This window comes from Aotus nancymaae, unplaced genomic scaffold, assembly GCF_030222135.1.
Source record: "Aotus nancymaae isolate 86718 unplaced genomic scaffold, 86718_ANA_hifiasm-v0.15.2.pri h1tg000011l, whole genome shotgun sequence".
Taxonomy (NCBI): domain Eukaryota; kingdom Metazoa; phylum Chordata; class Mammalia; order Primates; family Aotidae; genus Aotus; species Aotus nancymaae.
This window is the reverse complement of record NW_026988422.1, coordinates 9853193-9874635: the sequence shown is the minus strand read 5'-3', so window position 1 is coordinate 9874635 and position 21443 is coordinate 9853193. Positions and strand designations below refer to the sequence as shown.

General features: G+C 38.4%; 1 protein-coding gene across 1 annotated transcript in view; it reads left to right on the top strand.

The window, feature by feature from the left end:
• Positions 1–21443, top strand: part of MYH15 (myosin heavy chain 15) — a 181916-nt gene that overhangs the window by 76414 nt on the left and 84059 nt on the right. Inside the window, exons 15-22 of the mRNA XM_064374588.1 lie at positions 424–594; positions 7102–7278; positions 8706–8838; positions 11596–11663; positions 12515–12602; positions 15055–15172; positions 16084–16207; positions 17787–17923. Of these exons, the coding sequence (XP_064230658.1) occupies positions 424–594; positions 7102–7278; positions 8706–8838; positions 11596–11663; positions 12515–12602; positions 15055–15172; positions 16084–16207; positions 17787–17923 (1016 nt within the window). The remainder of the gene's footprint in view (positions 1–423; positions 595–7101; positions 7279–8705; positions 8839–11595; positions 11664–12514; positions 12603–15054; positions 15173–16083; positions 16208–17786; positions 17924–21443) is intronic.

The window sequence follows — 21443 nt, the reverse complement described above, 5'->3', positions numbered from 1 at the left end:
GAAAATGTCACTTGAAGATGGGAAAATATGGTCAAAGCATTAGGACAATTCTGTGCAAACCTTAAGGGCTATCCTGGTTGGAAAAAAGCTATAATTATTATTAATAATTATTGTTATAATTAATGATAGTATTTATTGATTTCTTAATTCTGGCTCACATAAAAGCAAATAGAGTTAAAGGAATTATGATTTCAAATTTTAATACTATTAAGTGCTATTTATTGTAATAATCTTTAGAAAATTGCACTTAATGATATTACAATTCAAAATTACAATTAATTGAGTTAATTGAGCATTTCTTACTTGTTGGGTCTACTTGCCATCGTATAATAATGGTTATGTTTTTTTGTTTACTGGACATTCTTGAAAGTGGACCTCAATTTTATTTTTATCTCTTCTTTTCACCTATTCATATCTTCGAAGTATAATAGCCTTGAGCAACTTTGCATTAATTTTACCAATGAAAAATTACAACAGTTCTTCAACCGGCACATGTTTGTTCTGGAGCAAGAGGAATATAGGAAAGAAAGCATTGAATGGGTATCTATTGACTTTGGTCTGGATTTGCAAGCTTGCATAGATCTCATTGAGAAGGTAATATATGTTTTCTCCTTGTCCATTTTCATTTCGGGAGAATTGTCCCTGCCTGCTGCGTTGATCCATGTCAGGACTCAGGCTCTGTCAGGGGATGGGAAATGGGGGCAGAAAGCCCTGCACATTTTATCTTAATGGTGTTTGTGTACATGACCTGTGGCATCCGAACGAAACTCTCTCGTCAGTTGCCCCACTCCATCATCTCTAACGCAGGCTTTCACTGCACATTTGCTGCTAATGCATGGCTTCCACTGATAATGTGCGAGGAAACTTGTCGAGATTAAAAATGGTCGTGCTCTTGACTGGAAAAACACAGAGCTGAAAATATGAGCACTGTAGGGCCTGACTGATTAACATAAGGTGAATGAGTAGACCCAGAGCAGCTTAACGAAATTTGGTCAATTAGCATGCAAACAAACAACTGCCATCAATCCTCAAGGTCACTACCTTGCAGGATGTAGTTTGTTCATTTAATTGGACAAGTACCAGTTAGTTTAAGTAATTTATGACAATACTTCATGACTTATTAGTAAATTAACTACAGTGTACGGTTTCTGAATTTGGTGATGTCCCAATACTCTGAAATCTTTCTGCTTGTTCTTGGAAAGATGAGTGGGGTTTGCTGGGGAATTTTGTATGATTCTTTCTGTGGCTTTCTCCACGGGAGCAAGCATGGCGGCATGTAAGTAGTTACAGGGCCCGTGTGCCTCGCCATAAGCGTGGATTGCGGTGAATCTTCAAGATGGATCTGGGCAGCCTGAAGCCTTTAATTTCCTGAAAACTCTAGCTATGCTGTCACATTTGATTCTCAAAAATCCTGCCAGGAAGGAGCTAGGGCGACTGACCTCTCCATGTCCTTTGCAAGCCTCATGTTTTATCAGTCTGTGTCCTATCAATTTCATTTATTAGGCTTTAGATCTTCTTGAAAATAACTATTATTTCCAACAGGGAGTGGATATGCCATTGATTTTATTTATTTTTTAACCAGTGAAATTCCTGGGGGAAAGACAGACTGATTAAAAAATAATAATAATGAATCAACCATGAGCTGATTACAAATAGTAATAAAGATGAACCAACTCTGATCTGGTAAATGTATTCTGGCCTTATAAAGCTGTAGTTTTCTGATTAGAAATGAAACAAAAGAACTGGAGGTCCTCAGAGGGACAGATTTAGCTTCTGGCAATTGTCACCTATACTACATACTCACTTTGATTATCACAAGACGCTGTTTGTAGACAGGAAGGTGGGACATAGACGTTGTTCAGATCCTGACAAGTTCTGTGAATGTTACTGATTTTTAGTTGAGCTGAAGTCTGTTGCCTTATTTATGCCAGTCTTGGTTATTCCAAATAACACGCTGGCATCACGGATGTAATTTCCTGTTGTATTTTCTACTGATACGATAAGATGAGAAAAAAATTACTGACCAGATGATAAAAGGGAAAGCTAAGTCTTTGGTTTTCTATGAACAATTTTAACAGGATCCAGGTCAGGCAAATGAGAATAACAAAGTCTTCCTTGAAAAGATTCTAAATTTTGAAAAGATCCATTATGTTGGCTGGAGGCTATGTGAAGAAGATTTGTAGCAAATATTAATGATCAAACTCACTCCTTGAAATAAAATGAGTCATGGGTTGTTTTTAAAATTCAAAGGCCGGGCGCGGTGGCTCAAGCCTGTAATCCCAGCACTTTGGGAGGCCGAGGCGGGTGGATCACGAGGTCAAGAGATCGAGACCATCCTGGTCAACATAGTGAAACCCCGTCTCTACTAATACAAAAAATTAGCTGGGCATGGTGGCGCGTGCCTGTAATCCCAGCTACTCAGGAGGCTGAGGCAGGAGAATTGCCTGAACCCAGGAGGCGGAGGTTGCGGTGAGCTGAGATCGCGCCATTGCACTCCAGACTGGGTATCAAGAGCGAAACTCCGTCTCAAAAAAAAAAAATAAAATAAAAAATAAAATTCAAAAGAACTAAAACACATCAACATGTATAAAATGTCATGTAGCAGGCATTTCTATATATATATAAGAAAAAAGGGTTTTCTTACATAAAAGTTTCATATTTGTAAGTTTATTTAAAAAAGTTTATATCAGCTGGGCTCAGTGGCTTATTCCTGTAATCCCAGAACTTTGGGATGCCAAGGTGAGCAAATGACAAGGTCAGGAGTTTGAGACCAGCCTGGCCAACATGGTCAAACCCTGTCTCTACTCAAAATACAACAATTAGCTGGACATGGTGGTACATGCCTGTAGTCCTAGCTACTAGGGAGGCTGAGGCAGGAAAATAGCTTGAACCTGGGAGGTGGAGATTGCAGTGAGCAGAGATCATGCCACTGAACGCCAGCCTGGATGACAGAGTGAGATTCCATCTCAAAAAAAAAAAAAGTTTATATAAACTAAAACAAAAAATCTATTCTAATACAAACTTTAATTGTTAATTTGGTCTTCGAGTTTATAGTGACCTCCTTTCACATTTATGCTGTGAACAAATCTATTATAGAATTAGCTCACACTTATTTCATTACTTGAAATATTCTAGTTTGTTTAGAACTTGGGCATCAAAAATTTGCATACTAAAGTATTAATATATGACTACAAATTTATGGTTGTACATAAGGCATTGGTAAAGAGATTTTCCCTATTATTTCTTAATAAATACTCTGCAAATTGTACATCTTAAAACTTATTATTCATTTGGTGTAAACACCCTGGAAGGCAACATACTTATTCCAATGATTTAGCTCTTTGGAAAATTTCTCAGAAGATTGGGTAGATTTTAGAATTTTACCAGCCTCAAGAGAAAATTTGCTTCAATACTTTCATTCACTGGTTTTTGAGTCCAAACTACGCTACCTAACTTGATCACATTATTTGATTTATTGGCCTGACTTGATCTGAATAATTTCTCTTGTTTCTATATAATGATATACCATCAGACGGTAGGAATTTTTCATGCATCAGTGGTCAATAGTATCAGATATCCCAAAGAAAGTGCTAAAACGTTTTAAATCCTAGCAACATCTTGGCATTATGTAAGTGTTATCACCTCCCTAGAGGAGCTTTTCAGATGTGCTAATTCTTGTGTTTTTAATATAAAATGAATCACATTAATATCTAGTTGTATCTTATATGCACATGAATTATTTTCTTTAAACACATAATTCCATGCTTTTTTGGTTGGAAACTCTTAAATATTTTGTTTGATAATTGATCATAGAAAAGCAGTCAAGTTCCCAGAACTCAAACCTGTATGTCTCAGGGTTCACCTGTCAATCAATTACTTGGCAGAAATGTGCTGAGGGCTTACACTTTAGTTACCTCGGAACTTGCTATGATACGGGTTATGAAGTGCAAACCCCAGAAGGCATCATCCTGGCACTCCAGGAACTTCTAGTATTATTGGAAATAGCCTTAAAACAAAGGCTTTTATTTTTTATTAAACCACCAAGTTAATCTGTTTTGCAACTATTTGTTGTAGGGAACTAGCCCCACATCACACCCATGGGTACCCCGAGTTCGGTGGCAACAAAAGAATGACAAAAAGACAGATTAAGAGAGAAAGTGGGACCAGGGGGGCATCACTCACTACTGGAGGAGACAGCGATCATCCACACTATTTATTGGTTACAATCACTTTGATCCGTAGGGTAGGGGTGGAGTGATGGTGGGGAGAGGGTGACGTGTTGGTGGAATGAATCGGTGAGCCAGAACTGGTGTGTCATTCTAAAGATTGATAACAGTGGCAGTTTGGGAGTGTCACAAAACAAGAACATGTGGTTATCTTTACCTTATTATGTGCAGCTGGTGGAATGTGGGCCTTACAAGGAGCCTACAAGTCTGGCTATGTTATAGTGCTACAAAGGGGTTCTACATCCTTGAGCACAATGTTTATGGTGACAGAGCCTAGGTCACCCTGCACCGGAACATGAGGCATGGAGAAGTTTGCCTCCCCAGACGCCTCTTGCAGTTTGCTGCGGTTTGTTGTTCCCAGTTTATATGTTATTCATAACCAGTTTATGTAGGCACTCTGCAAGTCCTTTCTCCTTTGCTGCTTCCCCAACATTTGTTTCGATTGCTTCCTCTTCACCCCATTGCTGAGAGAGGGAATCCCACCCTAGGTTTATGGCAAGGGCTGAACATATGACATCTAACACTAGACAGATGAGACCAGCATTTTATTAGTCACAAATGCTCACAGCCTCCAGTGGGGATACCCTGAACCATGAAGGGCCACAAGAGGGTTGTGCTGAGGATAGAGTGAACAAGCAGAGGCTGTGGGAGGCAGACTTTGTCGTAATTACAGGTGATGTGACAATAGGATCCTACAGGAGGATGTCATAGACTTGTTTGAATAATTTCATGGGCTGATAGAGAAATTAAACCCATTATTCAGGGATAAGCAGGCACTATGTCTGGTCCCTGCCATAAAGAGGGTGTTCGGCTAAGGGACCTAACATGGGAGCACAATAGAAAGGGAACTTTTGAGCCCCTCCTGGTTTTTCCCACATGTCAAAACACCCATAATGTTGGGCCTTAATTTTAGGTCTTCTACCACACTACTGTATGTAACACTCTGCGTAAATGCTCTAGAAAAATGTAAGCGTTTCTTATAAATAGCTTTTGCCTTCAGGAAATTTGCAGTCAAGTAAAGGATTTGTAAGTCTAATAAATGTAAAAATACATTTAAAAAGTTATGTGCAGTATAAATGCAATAAAATTTTCCTACACACCACATTCTCTCCATCAGCGAGTTGGCACCCAGTTCTAAATTCAATGCATATTTAATTTCTAATGACTTCTCATAAGCTCCAACACTACCAGTACTCTAGAGCAAGGGTCAGCAAACGGATTTTGTGGACCCAATCTAGCCTGCAGCCTGTTTATCTAAATCAAGTTTTATGGGAGCATGGCCACACTCATTTTGTTTACATGTTGTTGCATGCTGCTTCCAGTGCTTCAATGACTAAGTTGATGTCAAAGGTGTGACAGAGACTATATGGTTTTTAGAGAAAAATTGTGCTAAAGGAGGTCATGAGGTTTTCAGTAACATATTGTGATTGTTTTTTGAGATGGAGTCTCTCTCTGTTGCCAAGGCTGGAGTGCAGTGGCACGATCTTGGCTCATTACAACCTCCGCCTCTTGGGTTCAAGCAATTCTTCTGCATCAGCTTCACAAGTAACAGAGATTACAGGCATGCACCACCATTCCTGGCTAATATTTGTATTTTTAGTAGAGACAGGGTTTCATCATGTTAGCCAGGCTGGTCTCAAACTCCTGACCTCAGGTGATCCACCCGCCTCAGCCTCCCAAAATGCTGGGATTACAGGTGTGAGCCATCTCACCCAACCTTCTTGCTTTTTAAAACCCTTTACAAATGTAAAAGCCATTAGCTCACTGGCTTTCCAATACAGACTGAAGGCAGGATGGAGCCCGTGAGCCCTACTTTCTAAACCAATGATCCTCTTTAAGCATAAATCAAATCACAGTGCTTCATTTAAAAAGTCCCCAAAGGCTTCCTATTACACTTAAAATAAAAACCACATGTCTTACTACAGCCTGTAAGGCCTTTGAGATCCAGCTGCTACTTACCTCTTTGACATTATCTATTACCATGTGCTCCATCAAGCTAGCTTTACTCTGGTCACACTGACCTCTGGTAGGACCTCAGACTTGCTGAGTAGGCTCTGGCCTCGGGGCCTTCGCATTCTTCATTTTTCTGCCTGAAATACTTGTGCACAGATCTTCTCAGGTTGTTGTTCTCATTTAGGAGAGGTATCTTACCCGATGACTCGATCTAAAAGAGCTCCCTTCCTTACCTCCTGTCATTCTCTATTTCTATTTTTTTTTTTTTTTTTTTTTGAGACTGAGTTTCGCTCTTGTTACCCAGGCTGGAGTGCAGTGGCGCGATCTCGGCTCACAGCAACCTCCGCCTCCTGGGTTCAGGCAATTCTCCTGCCTCAGCCTCCCGAGTAGCTGGGACTACAGGCACGCGACACCACGCCCAGCTAATTTTTGTATTTTTTAGTAGAGACAGGTTTTCACTTTGTTGACCAGGATGGTCTCGATCTCTTGACCTCGTGATCCACCCGCCTCGGCCTCCCAAAGTGCTGGGATTATAGGCATGAGCCACCGTGCCCGGCCTATTTCTTTACTTTGAATGTTTTCTTCAGAGCACTTCTATAAACTAAGTCATTTTTTTTTTAAGTTATTTCTTTGTTTACTTTCCTATTGTCTGCCACTCCATTAGAATGCATGCACCCTGAGGACAGGCACTTAGTGTATGTGGCTCACAGCGTCATCAATCACCAGTGGCTACATGTATCTGTATTAAGTAGCAGATATTTAATTAATATTAGTTGAATGGATGATTGCTAGTTCTATGCAGTGAATATTCTTCCCTTTGTCAATTGATTAGGTTCCTGGGAAAGAATTTATACTGACCCCCTACTGAAAGTACAGATATATATATTTTTTTAAATCTGCTGCTCTTATGCCTATTCAACAGCCGATGGGCATCCTTTCCATCCTCGAAGAAGAGTGTATGTTTCCTAAGGCTACAGACCTGACTTTCAAGACCAAACTCTTCGACAACCATTTTGGAAAGTCTGTTCATCTCCAGAAGCCCAAGCCTGATAAGAAGAAATGTGAAGCTCATTTTGAACTTGTCCATTACGCAGGCGTGGTGAGTTACCTCTGGACCCCCGGGCTTAAGTTTTCCTAACTTTGTTTCAAGTGCACTCAGCCAAAGCCCTTAGATAATATTTAAGTAATGTTTAGATTAAATGAAGAGAAGAACAAAATACATCTTAGTTCCACAACAAAAAAGTAGTGTTGCCTTTTAGCACTCAGGAAATGAAATGGCCAACTACAATAGCATTCCATGTGCACAGAGGTCAGAAATCTCCAAATGGACTCTGTCACCTCAACTCAAAGCAAGGCAGCTTCAGAAAGGGATGGAGACAATCAAAGTCATGGTTTCCCCCCATTTGTCCTTCCTTTTAACTTAACATTGTGTGAATGAATGATTTCAATTGATCTTTTTATTGAAGATTTAAAAAAAATTCTCCCATAAAGAAATAGTCAATGTGAAGTAATGGTCTCCAAACTATGGCCAAAAAAAGTTTCTAATGATGCTCGCTGCCTCTCCTCATTTCCTCACCAGTGTATATGCCCCTGTTTCTGCATTTCTACTTTTGGCGGATGATTCTGGGTGGAACAAAAAGAGAACTGATAAAGGATAAAATAATACTTCAACCTAAAAATGACCTGCCAGCTGTACACAGCTATGTTTACAGTTCTCTTCTTTGATATACTGGCATATTAATTATAATGACATATACAGTAAAATAGCATTATAATTGCTTGCTTTCTTTTGAGTGTTCATTGTGTGTCAGAGACAGTTATTTCAGCATTCTTGCCTTTGAGGACCAGTGATGTGAAATTCCATTCAATCCTTCCTTCTCTGTTGCTCTCTCTCCCCCTTCTTTTCCCTCCTTCTTTCTTCTACTTCTTCCCCTAGCTTTCTCCGTTCTCCCCTTCCTGTCTGTTCCTTTCTATTGACAATGTTCATGGTAAGAATCTTGAGAATCTTTCTGGACTGCACAATGGACTTTTGGAGTATTATTCAGTACTGTTACATTAAATTGATTTAAAGGGAAAGGACCCACACAATTTGTAATTTTTTTTCAAAGTAATACACAGGCTGGGCATGGTGGCTCCCTGTAATCCCAGCACTTTGGGAGGCTGAGGTTGGTGGATTGCTTGAGCCCTAGGAGTTTGAGACCAAACTGAGCAACATGTTGAAACCCTATCTATACACATGCAAAATAAATAAAAATACAAAAAAAAATTAGCCAGGCATGGCGGCATGTGCCTATAGTCCCAGCTACTCTGGAGGCTGAGGCGGAACAATGAACTGAGACCAAGAGGTTGAGGCTACAGTGAGCTGTGACCGTGCCACTGCATTCCAGCCTGGATAACAGAAAAAGACCCTGTCTCAAAAAAAAAAGAAAAGAAAGAAAAAAGAAAAAGAAAATTAATGCACGGTCTTCTGTATTAACTTATGCAATTTTTTTCTTTTTGTCACCCGAAATGCATGCCTTTCCAAAGGTACCTTATAATATCAGTGGTTGGCTTGAAAAGAACAAAGATCTCCTTAATGAAACAGTGGTAGCTGTATTTCAGAAGTCTTCCAACAGGCTCCTGGCAAGGCTTTTTGAAAATTACATGAGTACTGACAGTGGTGAGTCATACAACCTTCCTTGATTTTTCAGCCTCAGAATGGAACCCATGGCTGCCTCAGCTTTTTCAAAAATTCTTGCTTCTTTCCTGTGATATGTTTCTGTTCCCTGTGGTCTGGCTCATCCCCTCTTGTTAGTCTTTTTGTCCTTGGGCTGGGGGTTCTTCAGGGAGATGGTATTAGTGCTCTAAGATAGATTCAAGAAATCTGTTCCTGGCCTGCTTTTGTCTTCTACTTCACCTAGCTGCAAAGGGAAAACAAAAAACATATTTTCATGAATAATTTGGGGGCAATATCTATCTATCGATCTATCTATCTAGCTAGCTAGCTATATATACATATATATATAGACAAGTATCTTGGAATATTCTCTTTCATAGCACTCTGTGCACTTAGGGTTATTATAAGCTTCATGAGGGCAGGGATTATGTCTGACTTGTTCAACTGTAGCCTCTAGCATGCAGCAAATACCTATTTAGCAGGCATTCTACTCTGACAACTAATCTTGTTTAGTAGTTCGTAATTTACAAAGTACTGTTAGATACATTATCTTAGTCAATTCTTACTATGACACTTTAAGATATATACAAAGTGTTTCTATGTTTACCAGTGTTCCTATTTTACCGCTTACCATGTCACTTTAAGATAGATGCACAGTGTCCCATCTTTCTACCTAGCCTTTGCCATATAGTAGATTTGTAAAATCTATACAGGAACAAGGATAGAGAAGTTAAGTAGCATCCCTGATTTTACAAATCTACGATATGGCAAAGGCTACGTAGAAAGAAGGACTTCTGTTTTCTAGTTTAGTGCCTATCCCACTCACCGTCTCCCAGGAATAAATAAAACAGAAACTTCTGCACCGTCATATGATGGATTTGAAGATACTGAGCCAAAGTTGCTAACACCAGCCTCATTGAACTAAATGCTAACTACATACAGAGGGAAGCTCTCCACTGCTTACAGCAAAAGTCACAGATTGACAGCCTCTGAGCAGAAACTGGCCTTCAAACACGTTTTGTTTGGTCCACAAAAGTTAAAAAATCAGATTTCACATGTACATTTGAGTTTCCATTTTCTTTTGAAAAAATGGAAATTCTGGGGAAATGGATAATCTAGCCAGCCTGGGTTCTGATTTCCCCATGGCAACAGTGTGGCAGAGTACACCAACTGTTCTTTAAATGGGGTGTGTACTCTCACTTTCGATCATACTTACCCTGCTGCTATCTTACACCCAGCTGCATGTTAACTCCCAGCCCTTATCAGGCTGATTGGTTCTTCTGACTGACATAGGGAATGGAGAGAGAATTTAGCACTTCCTGGCTTCATCAGCACATGATGACATAATTCTGAAACATGCCTGAAATCCTCTGGGCCTGCCTCAAGAAGAGATGGAAGCTATTGTGTCTGGACCCGGCTAATCTTCAGGCAGTACGTTTGCCTGATTCTAATAGCTGCTAAAGTACCTCTGAGAAGTCTGTTTGATAGTAGCCACATAAGCTTACGACTCCCAGTTGAGTAATTCTCTGATCATAAGAGATCAGAGAATGGTTTGGGCAGAGAATTAGAGGAGAAATCGTCTTCTAACTCTTCAGGGTGTGTTCTGTGTTCTTTGGAACTACAAGACAAGAATTGTCCAGAAAGGCCTTTTTTTTGTAATTCGTTAAGCACTCTTTGAAAATACTTGCCTCTACATTTCTGATGGATCCAAACATTAAATTGCTTGTAATAACTATACTTTCTCCTGGGGAATCCAAATAATTTAAACCAGGGTTATAATTCTTTATAAAAAATTAATGAAAGATAGTGTTACTCCCTTTTCATGGATGGAGAAACTGAAGTACAAAGAAGTCAAGTGTTTCACTTAGAGACTTGAGGTGTTTCAAAAGAACATTAGTGATTAAACTTCATGACATCTGCCACCGCACAGTTGCTACTCAGGCACAGAGAATATTTTATTAGTTTTCCATGTTGACAGCTAGCCCATTCTCTCCAGCTTGCCTATGGATTTTATTGCTGCTGTGTTGCACATCTTAGTGAGTTAGCCTATTCAAATGTTCGTAAAGCTGGTTGGCTTAGAACAGGTTTTTTTGCTTTAAGAAAACGGAAATAGTTTTTTTAAATAAATCATGGAAATAAATACATGAATGTTGCTAAAAAACAGAGACAATGTAGAAAAACTGAAAAAAGAACATAAAAATTATCTGTAATCCCATATAGACTAACAAACGGTTAACATTTTGGTATTTACACCTCACAACATTTTTCATGTTTATAGTCACCCATAACACAACTGTACTTAAAAACATGTATACACACTCAGGATCATCACATATAAAATTGAGGCTTTGTAAAGTAACTTTTTCTTTACAAATATCCTAGAAATCCTTCCATAGAAGTTATGTGGATCCATGTCATCATTTTAAAAGCTGTTTCACTGTATGCATATTCTCCCATAAATTAATCTCCTATAATGTGCATTTGTTGATTAATTTTATTTTTGCTTAATTTTTTTGCAATGACTAAATAATGCTTCAATGAGTATGCACAATCGCCTGATTATATCCTTAAGGAAAAGCAGTAAAAATACACATTTTGTGATAAAAGGCATAAATATTTTGAAGCTTTTGGTAGATATTGCCATATTGTTCTAGAACTCTGATAAATTTACGCTTTCTTCAGTGGGGTATGATAATGGGACAAAAATGAGCTTTTTGCATGTTTTCATCTTTGTTTTTTGTTTGTTTGTTTTTTTGCTAGCTATACCATTTGGGGAGAAGAAACGAAAGAAAGGAGCTTCATTCCAAACGATTGCATCTCTGCATAAAGTAATTTTTAATTGCATCTATTCATATATTAATTGCTTCACAATCCACGTATGTTATTATTGATGTGACATTTCACATCTTCAAATAAGGATAAAATATAGGGAGTTAGCACATTGGAAAAGTTGAAGTTTATGTTGTTATTATCGAGGGCTTTAGAGGACACTGTTGATTCCCACCTACATCCCCTTTATCATCCCTGCACCTATCTTCCAGCTGATGTGCATATTGGCTCATAACAACTCTGACTTGTCAGAATTGGACTTCGCCAAAGGAGAAGCTATGCTGCCTCTCTGCCCTCCTCTCCAGACTTTAGCCTCCCCCTTGCTTCAAGGGGGCACCGCCTGTGGTGAAATTGGTGCATTTGTGTTTTCAGCTCTTGCTTGTAAGGATCAGACTAAAGCTGAGTCTGATTAAATGCTTTCTTCTTCCCCTGCTTTTCCCAGCTTTCTTCACTCCCTAAATAAATCTCTTGAACCAGAATTCCCATCTCAGGTTCGGCTTCTAGAGAATCTGACCTAAGACAAACATATTCCACAGAGAGAGAACTTGAGAAACAATTTCTTTTTTCAAGTCATTTTATTGCCCTGCCATAAGTTATTGCTATCAAATTCAAAATAGGTAGAGATGACTCATGATGGAACTATGTCTGTCAGATAAATATTGACTTGCCATAGGAAAGAAATGATGTACATTTGGTAGGCAGGAAAGAATGTTGAAATCATTATTTTACTGTTAGAATACATCTCTTGGCTGTGAGATTAAGTTGATAGATTTGGAGACATTTGTGAGGTGGATTAGTGTTTTTAGTGATTTGCAAAGTGATTTTGTGTTTATTATGGTCTCCATTTTAGGAAAACCTGAATAAATTGATGACTAATCTGAAATCAACAACACCTCATTTTGTGAGATGCTTAAATCCCAATGTGAACAAAATGCCAGGTAAGAACTAGATTTCTTTGTAATTCACGCTAGGAAAAAGATTTGATTTTAGCTATATTGAATATCTTTTTAAGAAATATTTATTGGTGCCTTTTATATAGGGGTAGAATTTCGTATAGAAAAATGAAAATATGTTAAAAATGAGGTCTTTGGAACCTCCTCAAGATTGCCTTGTAAATGAACGTACAGAAGAATCTCACAAAGCAGGCTCGATTGGACATTAGAATGTTTGCTATTACTATTTAAATTTCCTCTTGAATTTATGCTGAACATGGATGAGCTCCCATGCCATTGCCTACAAGGGCAAACTATAAAAAGAAGGAATTGAATAATCAATTAGGGAATTAAGGTAGATATTTCAGCATAAAGGAAGTTATTTGGTCTGAATTATGTAGATTGACCATAAAGACAGTTCCTAAATCCATTTCTAATTGTGATAACAGCCTCTAGTCCTCCTTGCCAATGCCAGCATCTTCTTCCCTCTGTCTAATAGCATCCATTTTTTTAGTTATATAATTCTGGGCAGCGGATATCTTTTGATCAGTGAATGGTGGTAGGGGGATGTTGTGATAGGTAAATGGTGGTAATTTTTTTTTAATGTTTTCAATTCCCCAAACAAAGCTTTTACCAAAATTAACTACATCGATTACTTTCCTTACTTCATGAGCTTGAAGATTCCCCGCCATCTCTTTGGAGTTATAGGCCTCTCTGGAGCTTTGTTTGGAGGCTGTCAGCCTCCAAGGAGTGCATATGACAAGCCCTATGTCTTCAGAGCACTAACCACCCTTGTAATACATAGCCAGATGTTGCTGGTTCTGATTTCTGAGGATCTGTAGTATCTTGCGTTTTTATTAACCTCCTGTAATTAGGACTCCAATCCTGACAGTCGATGGCTTATTTTGGGAAAGTGTGATACAAAACAATGATGCTGCAGTTTGAGTTTTTGCAATACAAACACTTCATGTTCATTCATGGCTGTATGTTTTTGCCTCATTGTTTCCTATCAGCTGGGTTTCTGGATGTGTCTAGGGACACTGCTTCCATCTAGCAAGGAATCTAATTAGCTGCGTTCTATTTTGGAGCAATTCTGTTACCTATTAGAGTTGCTTCCCATCGAGTCAACTTGGATTTCAGCAGGTTTGGTTTTTTTCTTAAAGTCATAAGACAAAGTCATAAGAAAAGCTTCATGATCTAATCAAACAGTTATTCATATGTACTTAAAGAGAATGAGTTTGATGTTAAGGTGTCATAGGATTCTACTACTTGTACCCCCCTTTTTAAAAAAACAATAACACTTTGAGACAGAGTCTTGCTTTGTCCTTGAAGCTAGAGTGCAGTGGCTGGAGTGCAGTGGTATGATCTCGGCTCACCACAACCTCTGCCTCCTGGGTTCAAGCAATTCTTGTTCCTCAGCCTCCTGAGTAGCTGGGTTTACAGGCACGTACCACTACGCCTGGCTAAGTTTTATATTTTTAGTAGAGACAGGGTTTCGCCAAGTTGGTCAGTCTGGTCTCGAACTCCTGGCCTTAAGTGACCTGCGCACCTCAACCTCCCAAAGTCCTGTGATTACTGTAATGAGCTGCTGTGCCTGGACAACTTGTCACTTCTTATAGATCATCTGTTTCTGTCTGTGAATGGGGTTGGAGCATAGAAATATGGGTATATGGTTTAAGTTTATTTCTGTGACCTTGAGCATAGAGTCCTTTTTGTTTTTTTTTTCATTTTTCATGTAATACCATAGTAGGAATTTGTGTTAGGAGATGTGATCCTTGGCTTCTTTCAGAGGACTCACTGAGGGCAGGGACAGTGGCTTCTTGGATGATTTTTCAAAGGCTTCTATTGGAGATTGCACCTGACAGCTACAGTAGAGCTTCTTTTGATGAATGAGAAGGTGACAGAAGGATGCTTTATACTACAGAATAGAACTTAGACACTCTCACGAAAATAAGGGGAGAATGAAGTCTGGGATGTGGACAAGTCCTTCCTAAGCAAAATTGTAAACAGAATGTGTGGTTATGTCCATCTTCCCCTTTCTTTCTTATCCCATCCCCCTCCTGCACAGAGATGACAGTTCTCTTTTGTGTTCTTATCAACCTTTCTAGCTGGTTTTGGTTGGAAAATGAACATGAGACCAGCCATTTACATTCTAGCAAAAAAATGTAACCTTTTTGCCTTTCAAAAATATTTGCTTATAAACATCTCATCTAACTGTGAATTAAGGAGCTTGTTCCATGTTAAAGGAATTTCAGGCAAGTCATTTTTGGAGATGCCTGCATAATAGGATGATTACCATGAGTATTATCAGGCCATAAGTGAGTAAACTCCTATGACCTATCATATAGAAAATATCCAGTTCAGACTATTTCTTTTTAACCCAAGATGCAGCAATTGGTACAAAATCTGGGCTAATAATTTTTTTAGGCACAGACCCACCATGACTTATTTTTTCCAGGTGTACTGGACCCTTACTTGGTTCTACAGCAGTTGCGCTGTAATGGTGTCTTGGAAGGGATTAGGATATGCCGTGAAGGTTTTCCAAACCGACTGCTGTATGCTGATTTTAAACAAAGGTAAGCATACGTTCCAGGATCCAAGAAGCCAGAGGCTGTTCATTCTGTTTTCCTCCCTTTCCGCATGTTTAGGCATGCATTATTTGTTTGGTTGATGTCCTCCAGACTAGAAATCGATGTGTTTTGGTGGTGGTAAGATATATGATGACAGAGTTCCATTATTTTTTCCCTTAAATCCAACATCCATGTAACTGTAATATCCTTAAATCTCTATTAACAGATAATAGACCCACATATAGAAGAAATATATACAGAAGAAACATATGGAAGCTGAATTGAATCTCTGAAATGTTGTGTATACTTAATCTTAGCTGCCATCCAAATAGGCTGTGGCTTTACTAGCAAGCCCCTGAAGGGATGGAAGCCAGCAGGGTATATGGCAGGAGGCAGGAGCGGCATCTTTTCTATTTCCTGGATTCTAGAATTTTAAATTATAGGTCATCAAGTCAATTTGAGCAAAGTCTGGTGGAGTAAAAAGGGACATATTTCTTGCTTTAGAATTAAGAGGCATATTTCTTGTTTTCACCAACTCACCAGCAGGGTGAAAGAATCCTGGAAAAGACATTTAATGTCTCTGCTTTTCCGTTTCCTTAACCATGCAGTGGAGAAACTTATGCTTTCCCCCTTCCCTCTCTTTCCTTTTCCAATCCCCCCTACTCCTGCCACCGCCTAAATTGAGCAATCAATCAAATGAGGTTGCCTTTTAAACAGTATGAAAAGTACAAACTATTATACCAATGCAAGAGATTATTGCTTGTACTCTCATTATTGTTACTAAGAATCTTGTGAAAATTGAACATATTAGTAACAGATAAAAATCTGTATCTCCTTTCACCTCATTTGTCTAGATTAGTCTTTACTTGAATAATAGGATTTTCCAACACCAGGATTTTTTCTTTATTTTAAATTAGGTACTGCATCCTGAATCCGAGGATTTTTCCAAAGCGCAAGTTTATGAGCAGCAGAAAAGCAGCTGAAGAGTTACTTGGCTCCTTGGAGATAGACCACACCCAGTACCGATTTGGAATCACTAAGGTAACCAGAAAATTGCAAAGAATGCATTTAGAGATGAATGGGGGGCGGTCCTAGTTTGTATCTTAAAATACCTGTGAACACTCAATTATAAAGCATTCTTCAGTGCTCATGACCACAAATATCACAAATAGATTTCAATTGAAGGTGAAAACTTCAGTGCTATTTGAGAAAAAAATTCAATGTTTTTTAAACTTCACTTTTGACTACATTTATATTTTTATAATTAGTCATCTAAGCAAATTTCTGCCAGGATATAAAATACTGAATCAACCTGATGGTATGAGAAGATATGTATATATCAGAGCTAGAAAAAGGTGAATCAACTTCCTGGAGCTAATGGCTTGTCTGTGTGTGAACGGATTCATCCACAGTATCCTTTTAGGGACTAATTTCTAGAAGACTGTTTGAGTAATTTAAAACTTCAAAGTTAACCCACTATCAAACAATTAATCCAAAACCAACTTCCTTAAACGTAATTCCTTAAATTCTACTGCATCTTAGATGATCTTGGCATGACCCACATATTTTGGGAAACTTCTAACTAATTAATAGATTTGGTCTTATCTGGCAGTCAACATCAGTTTGTTCCTAATGACATCCATATAAGAAACAAATTATTTGAAAGAGAGTTGGAAAATTTTGGATAAAGAACTCATAGAATTAGAACTCTGTAGGAGATGGTTATAAAATGGTGACTCCCACATTTTGAGTAACTGAGAGTCAGTTTCTGTTGTTTATTGTTTCTGCTGATTTTCACTGACAATGCCTTCCTTGTCTGTTTAGTTATTTTTGCTGTATGCTATTCATCTGGGCCAAGATTGACATGAGGCAAGTGAAGCTCCTAAGGCACAAATTTCAAGGAGGCTCTTATTCTCAGGGTTGAGCAAGTGAGGCTAAGAGGCACACACTCTCAGGACACTGTCACACTGAGTGCCTCCATAAAATGTGTGCCTTAGGCACCTCACTCATTTCACCTTGTTTCTTAGTAATTATTCTTGAAAAAATACTTTTGTGAATTATTTGCTGCCCAGATAAAAGTGCCTTACTCTAGAACAGAGGTCAGCAAACTACGGCCCAAGAGCCATATCCATGGACTATTTTTTTTTAAATGGCCTACTAGCCAAAAATGACTTTAGATAGTTCATGTTTGTTTAAAAAACAAGAATATCCTACAGAGATTGTATGTAGCCCATGAAGCCCAAAAATATTTACTATCTGATCCTTTACAGAAAATGTTTTCAGAACCCTACCTGGTACTTTGGAGCGCTGCATGCCTGAGCCCATGTTAAAACTTAAGCCAGGCTCCCTGAGCAGCCAAGACAAAAGGGGAAGAAATAAGGGGAAGAATAGTTTAAGTTCTTAAGCAAACAACAGAACCACAATTTAATGAAAAGTCTTTTGCACATTTTAGATTTGTAAAATCAAACTTTCTAGGAAGTAGATTTTACACATTAAATAAATTTAACAAGAAATGGAATTGATATAGTTATCCTTAGGAACACAACAGTTGCTCACAGGATCAATAGACCTTTGCTGAATACCCATTATGAGTGGAGCTAACATCTGACTTTTCTTTTAGGTATTTTTTAAAGCTGGGTTTCTGGGCCAACTGGAAGCAATGAGAGATGAAAGACTAGCTGAAGTCTTCACATTGTTCCAAGCCAGAGCACAGGGCAAACTGATGCGAATCAAATTCCAGAAGATTCTAGAAGAAAGGTATTATATGCCCACCCTGCACCCCCACTGCTAGGATAATAGTGTGCCTCAACCAGTGCAACCTAATCTCATTGCCTTATAGCAGGCAAGAGCTGCCTCCTCTGCTTAGGCTGGGTCTTAAACATTCTTATTTATTTATTTATTGAGACAGAGTCTCGCTCTGTCGCCCAGGCTGGAGTGCAGTGATGGACTCTTGGCTCACTGCAACCTCCGCCTCCCAGGTTCAAGCAATTCTCTGCCTCAGCCTCCCGAGTAGAGTAGCTGGGATTGTAGGCACCCATCACCATACCTGGCTAATTTTTTGTATTTTTAGTAGAGATGAGGTTTAGCCATGTTGGCCAGGCTGGTCTTGAACTCCTGACCTCATGATCCACCCACATCAGCCCCCCAAAGTGCTGGGATTACAGTTGTAAGCCACCAACCTGGCCAAACATTTTAAAATCATGATATTACAAAAAGACAGAGTGCAAAGGATTTTATTGCCCTATTTAACCAAGTATAAGCACAATTCAGATATTTCTTGCCGTGCTTTCAGGCTTCCCTTTGGGAGGATCTTTGTATTTTGAGAAGTCTGGATTTCTGACAGTGGTGTGACTCACAATTTATATCAGAAGCTGACCTGGAAAGGTTTGCATATATCCCATAGCCAACTCTGCGAGGAAGTACGCTTCAAAGACCAAGGTGTTCTGACCCCTTTATTACCTCCCCTGGGTCAGAAACTGTGGCTCTTGTTGACATATAATTATAACTTTCTTACTTTATTTCAGGCAGGTTCACTAGGGACATTTATCACCATGCTTGGACATTCTTAGGCATTGGTTTTGTCTATTCTTTTTTTTTATTGCATCGTAGGTTCTGGGGTACATGTGAAGAACATGCAAGATTGTTGCATAGGTACACACATGGCAGTGTGATTTGCTGCCTTCCTCCCCATCACCTATATCTGGCATTTCTCCCCATGCTATCTCTCCCCAACTCCCCACCCCCCACTGTCCCTCCCCTGTTTCCCCCCAACAGACCCCAGTGTGTGATGCTCCCCTCCCTGTGTCCATGTGTTCTCATTGTTCAACACCCGCCTATGAATGAGAACATGTGGTGTTTGATTTTCTGTTCTTGTGTCAGTTTGCTGAAAATGATGGTTTCCAAGTTCATCCATGTCCCTAAAAAGGACTTGAACTCATCGTTTTTGATGGCTGTGTAATATTCCATGGTGTATATGTGCCACATTTTCCCTGCCCAGTCTATCATCTATGGGCATTTGGGTTGGTTCCAGGTCTTTGCTATTGTAAACTGTGCTGCAATGAACATTCGTGTGCATGTGTCCGTATAGTAGAACGATTTATAATCCTTTGGATATATGCCCAGTAATGGGATTGCTGGGTCAAATGGAATTTCTGTTTCTAGGTCCTTGAAGCATCGCCACATTGTTTTCCACAATGGTTGAACTAATTTACACTCCCACCAACAGTGTAAAAGTGTTCCTATTTCTCCACATCCTCTCCAGCATCTGTTGTCTCCAGATTTTTTAATGATCGCCATTCTGTCGTGAGATGGTATCTCAATGTGGTTTTGATTTGCATTTCTCTAATGACCAGTGATGATGAGCATTTTTTCATATGTTTGTCTATTCTTTAATAGAATCATGGAAAGCAAGCTAGGAAAATCTCTAAACAATGAGAGATGAAGATGCTGAAGTGAACCAAGTGATGCTGAAGTTGTATTTACTTTTTCCTTAGCATATATTATCTTCTGAAGAGAGGTCTGCAGATCTTGGTATAACTTGTTTGATTGACAGTTTGTTAATTCTGTTTCTTCCTGAGAGAAAATGCTTATTTCATGGTGATGTTAAAGATATTAGAGAGATGACTCTTAAGGGTCTTCTCTGACTCTCATATAGTGGTCAATGTGGTATAGGGGTCTGGAGATCAGAGAACATGGCTTCTAGGACTAGTTGTGTAAACTTGGGTAAGGGTCTTAATTTCTCCATAGTTTACTTTCTTCATGTCTAAAGTGAAGCCTTTATGATCCGTTCTGTCTAAATCGTGACTTCAAAGATTATTGTGAAAGATCTCCAGCAAATAAAAAATACAGAAAATATTATAATGCATACTCATGGAGCCATCATGAAAGCATATCAATTATTAACATTATTATTGTTAAATTTTTTTTGTAGAAACAGGGTCTCCCTATGTTGTCCAGGCTGGTCTCAAACTCCTGGGCTCAAGCAAATCTCTTGCCTCAGCCTCCCAAAATGCTGAGATTACAGTCATGGGCCATGGCACCCAGCCAACTCTTAACAATTTTTTTTTCTGTAATTGCTAACAACATTTAGAAAATTAACATACATAGTTGAAGCTCCCATATAGTTCCGCTGTAATCCAAGTCTTAACTTTGTCTTCTCAGATCCTGAGTTTGTGTTTCTCATTCCATGTTTTATATATAAATCATATAAAAGTATGTTTTTATACCTTTACTTACTTGATATGCAGATATCCTTAAAATATGACATGATTTTACATGTGCTTAGTCTTCATGTAAATAATATTCTGTATATATTGTCCTGAAGTTTGTCTTTTATGTTCAGTATTATTCTTTGGAATATATCATTGTTAATAAATCTAGGGCTAGATTATTGATTTTAACTACTCTATAGTATTCTATTAAATGAATATATCATAATAATTTATCCATTTTCCAGCTTAAGTAAATTCGTTATTTCCTTTTTTTTTTTTTGCTACCAACTTCTGTAGTGACATTTTTGTAAATGTCTCCCCATACATATTTGTAAGAGTTTCTTGAGGCCTTCGTTACTCAAAATACTACATTTTCTGGTAAGAGTTTGTGGACAGCAGTTGGTCTGAGGCACACACTTTGAGAGGCATTTCTCTAGAGGATGAATTAATAATAGGTTTTAGATCACACACAACTTCAGCTTTGCAAGATGTTGCCACGTTGATTTCCAATATAGCATACTCTCCACCAGTAATGTGTGAGAGTCCCTTGTCCCATGTTCTCACCACTTAAGGTATATCAGCCTTCAAAAACTTTTCCCAAATGTCTTCATATTTCTGACTTTGGGGAAAGTTATCATTTCTCTTTAAAGAATGATGTTTTCTGTAGATTTTTTTTTGTAGATATGACTTATTGTATGAAGGACATTGCTTCTATTTTGTTTTGTTAAGCATTTTTATCAGGAAATGATTTAATCATTTATCTACATCTATTGAAACAATCACCTAGTTTTTCTAAATTAATCTATAAATGTGTGGAAATATATTAACAGATTTTTAAAAATGTTAAACTTACTTTGGTTAAGAAGTATTTTCATACATTGATGCATTTGATTGTAATATTACCATGAGATTTTTACATCAATATTCATGAATAAGATTGGTCTGTAATTTTCTTTTCATTTGCTGCGTTATCTGAACTTGAATCAAGGTTATCCTAACCTCATAAAACAGTTGAAGAATGTTTACTCTCTTCAAAACATGAACCAATTTATAACTGTATATTTGAA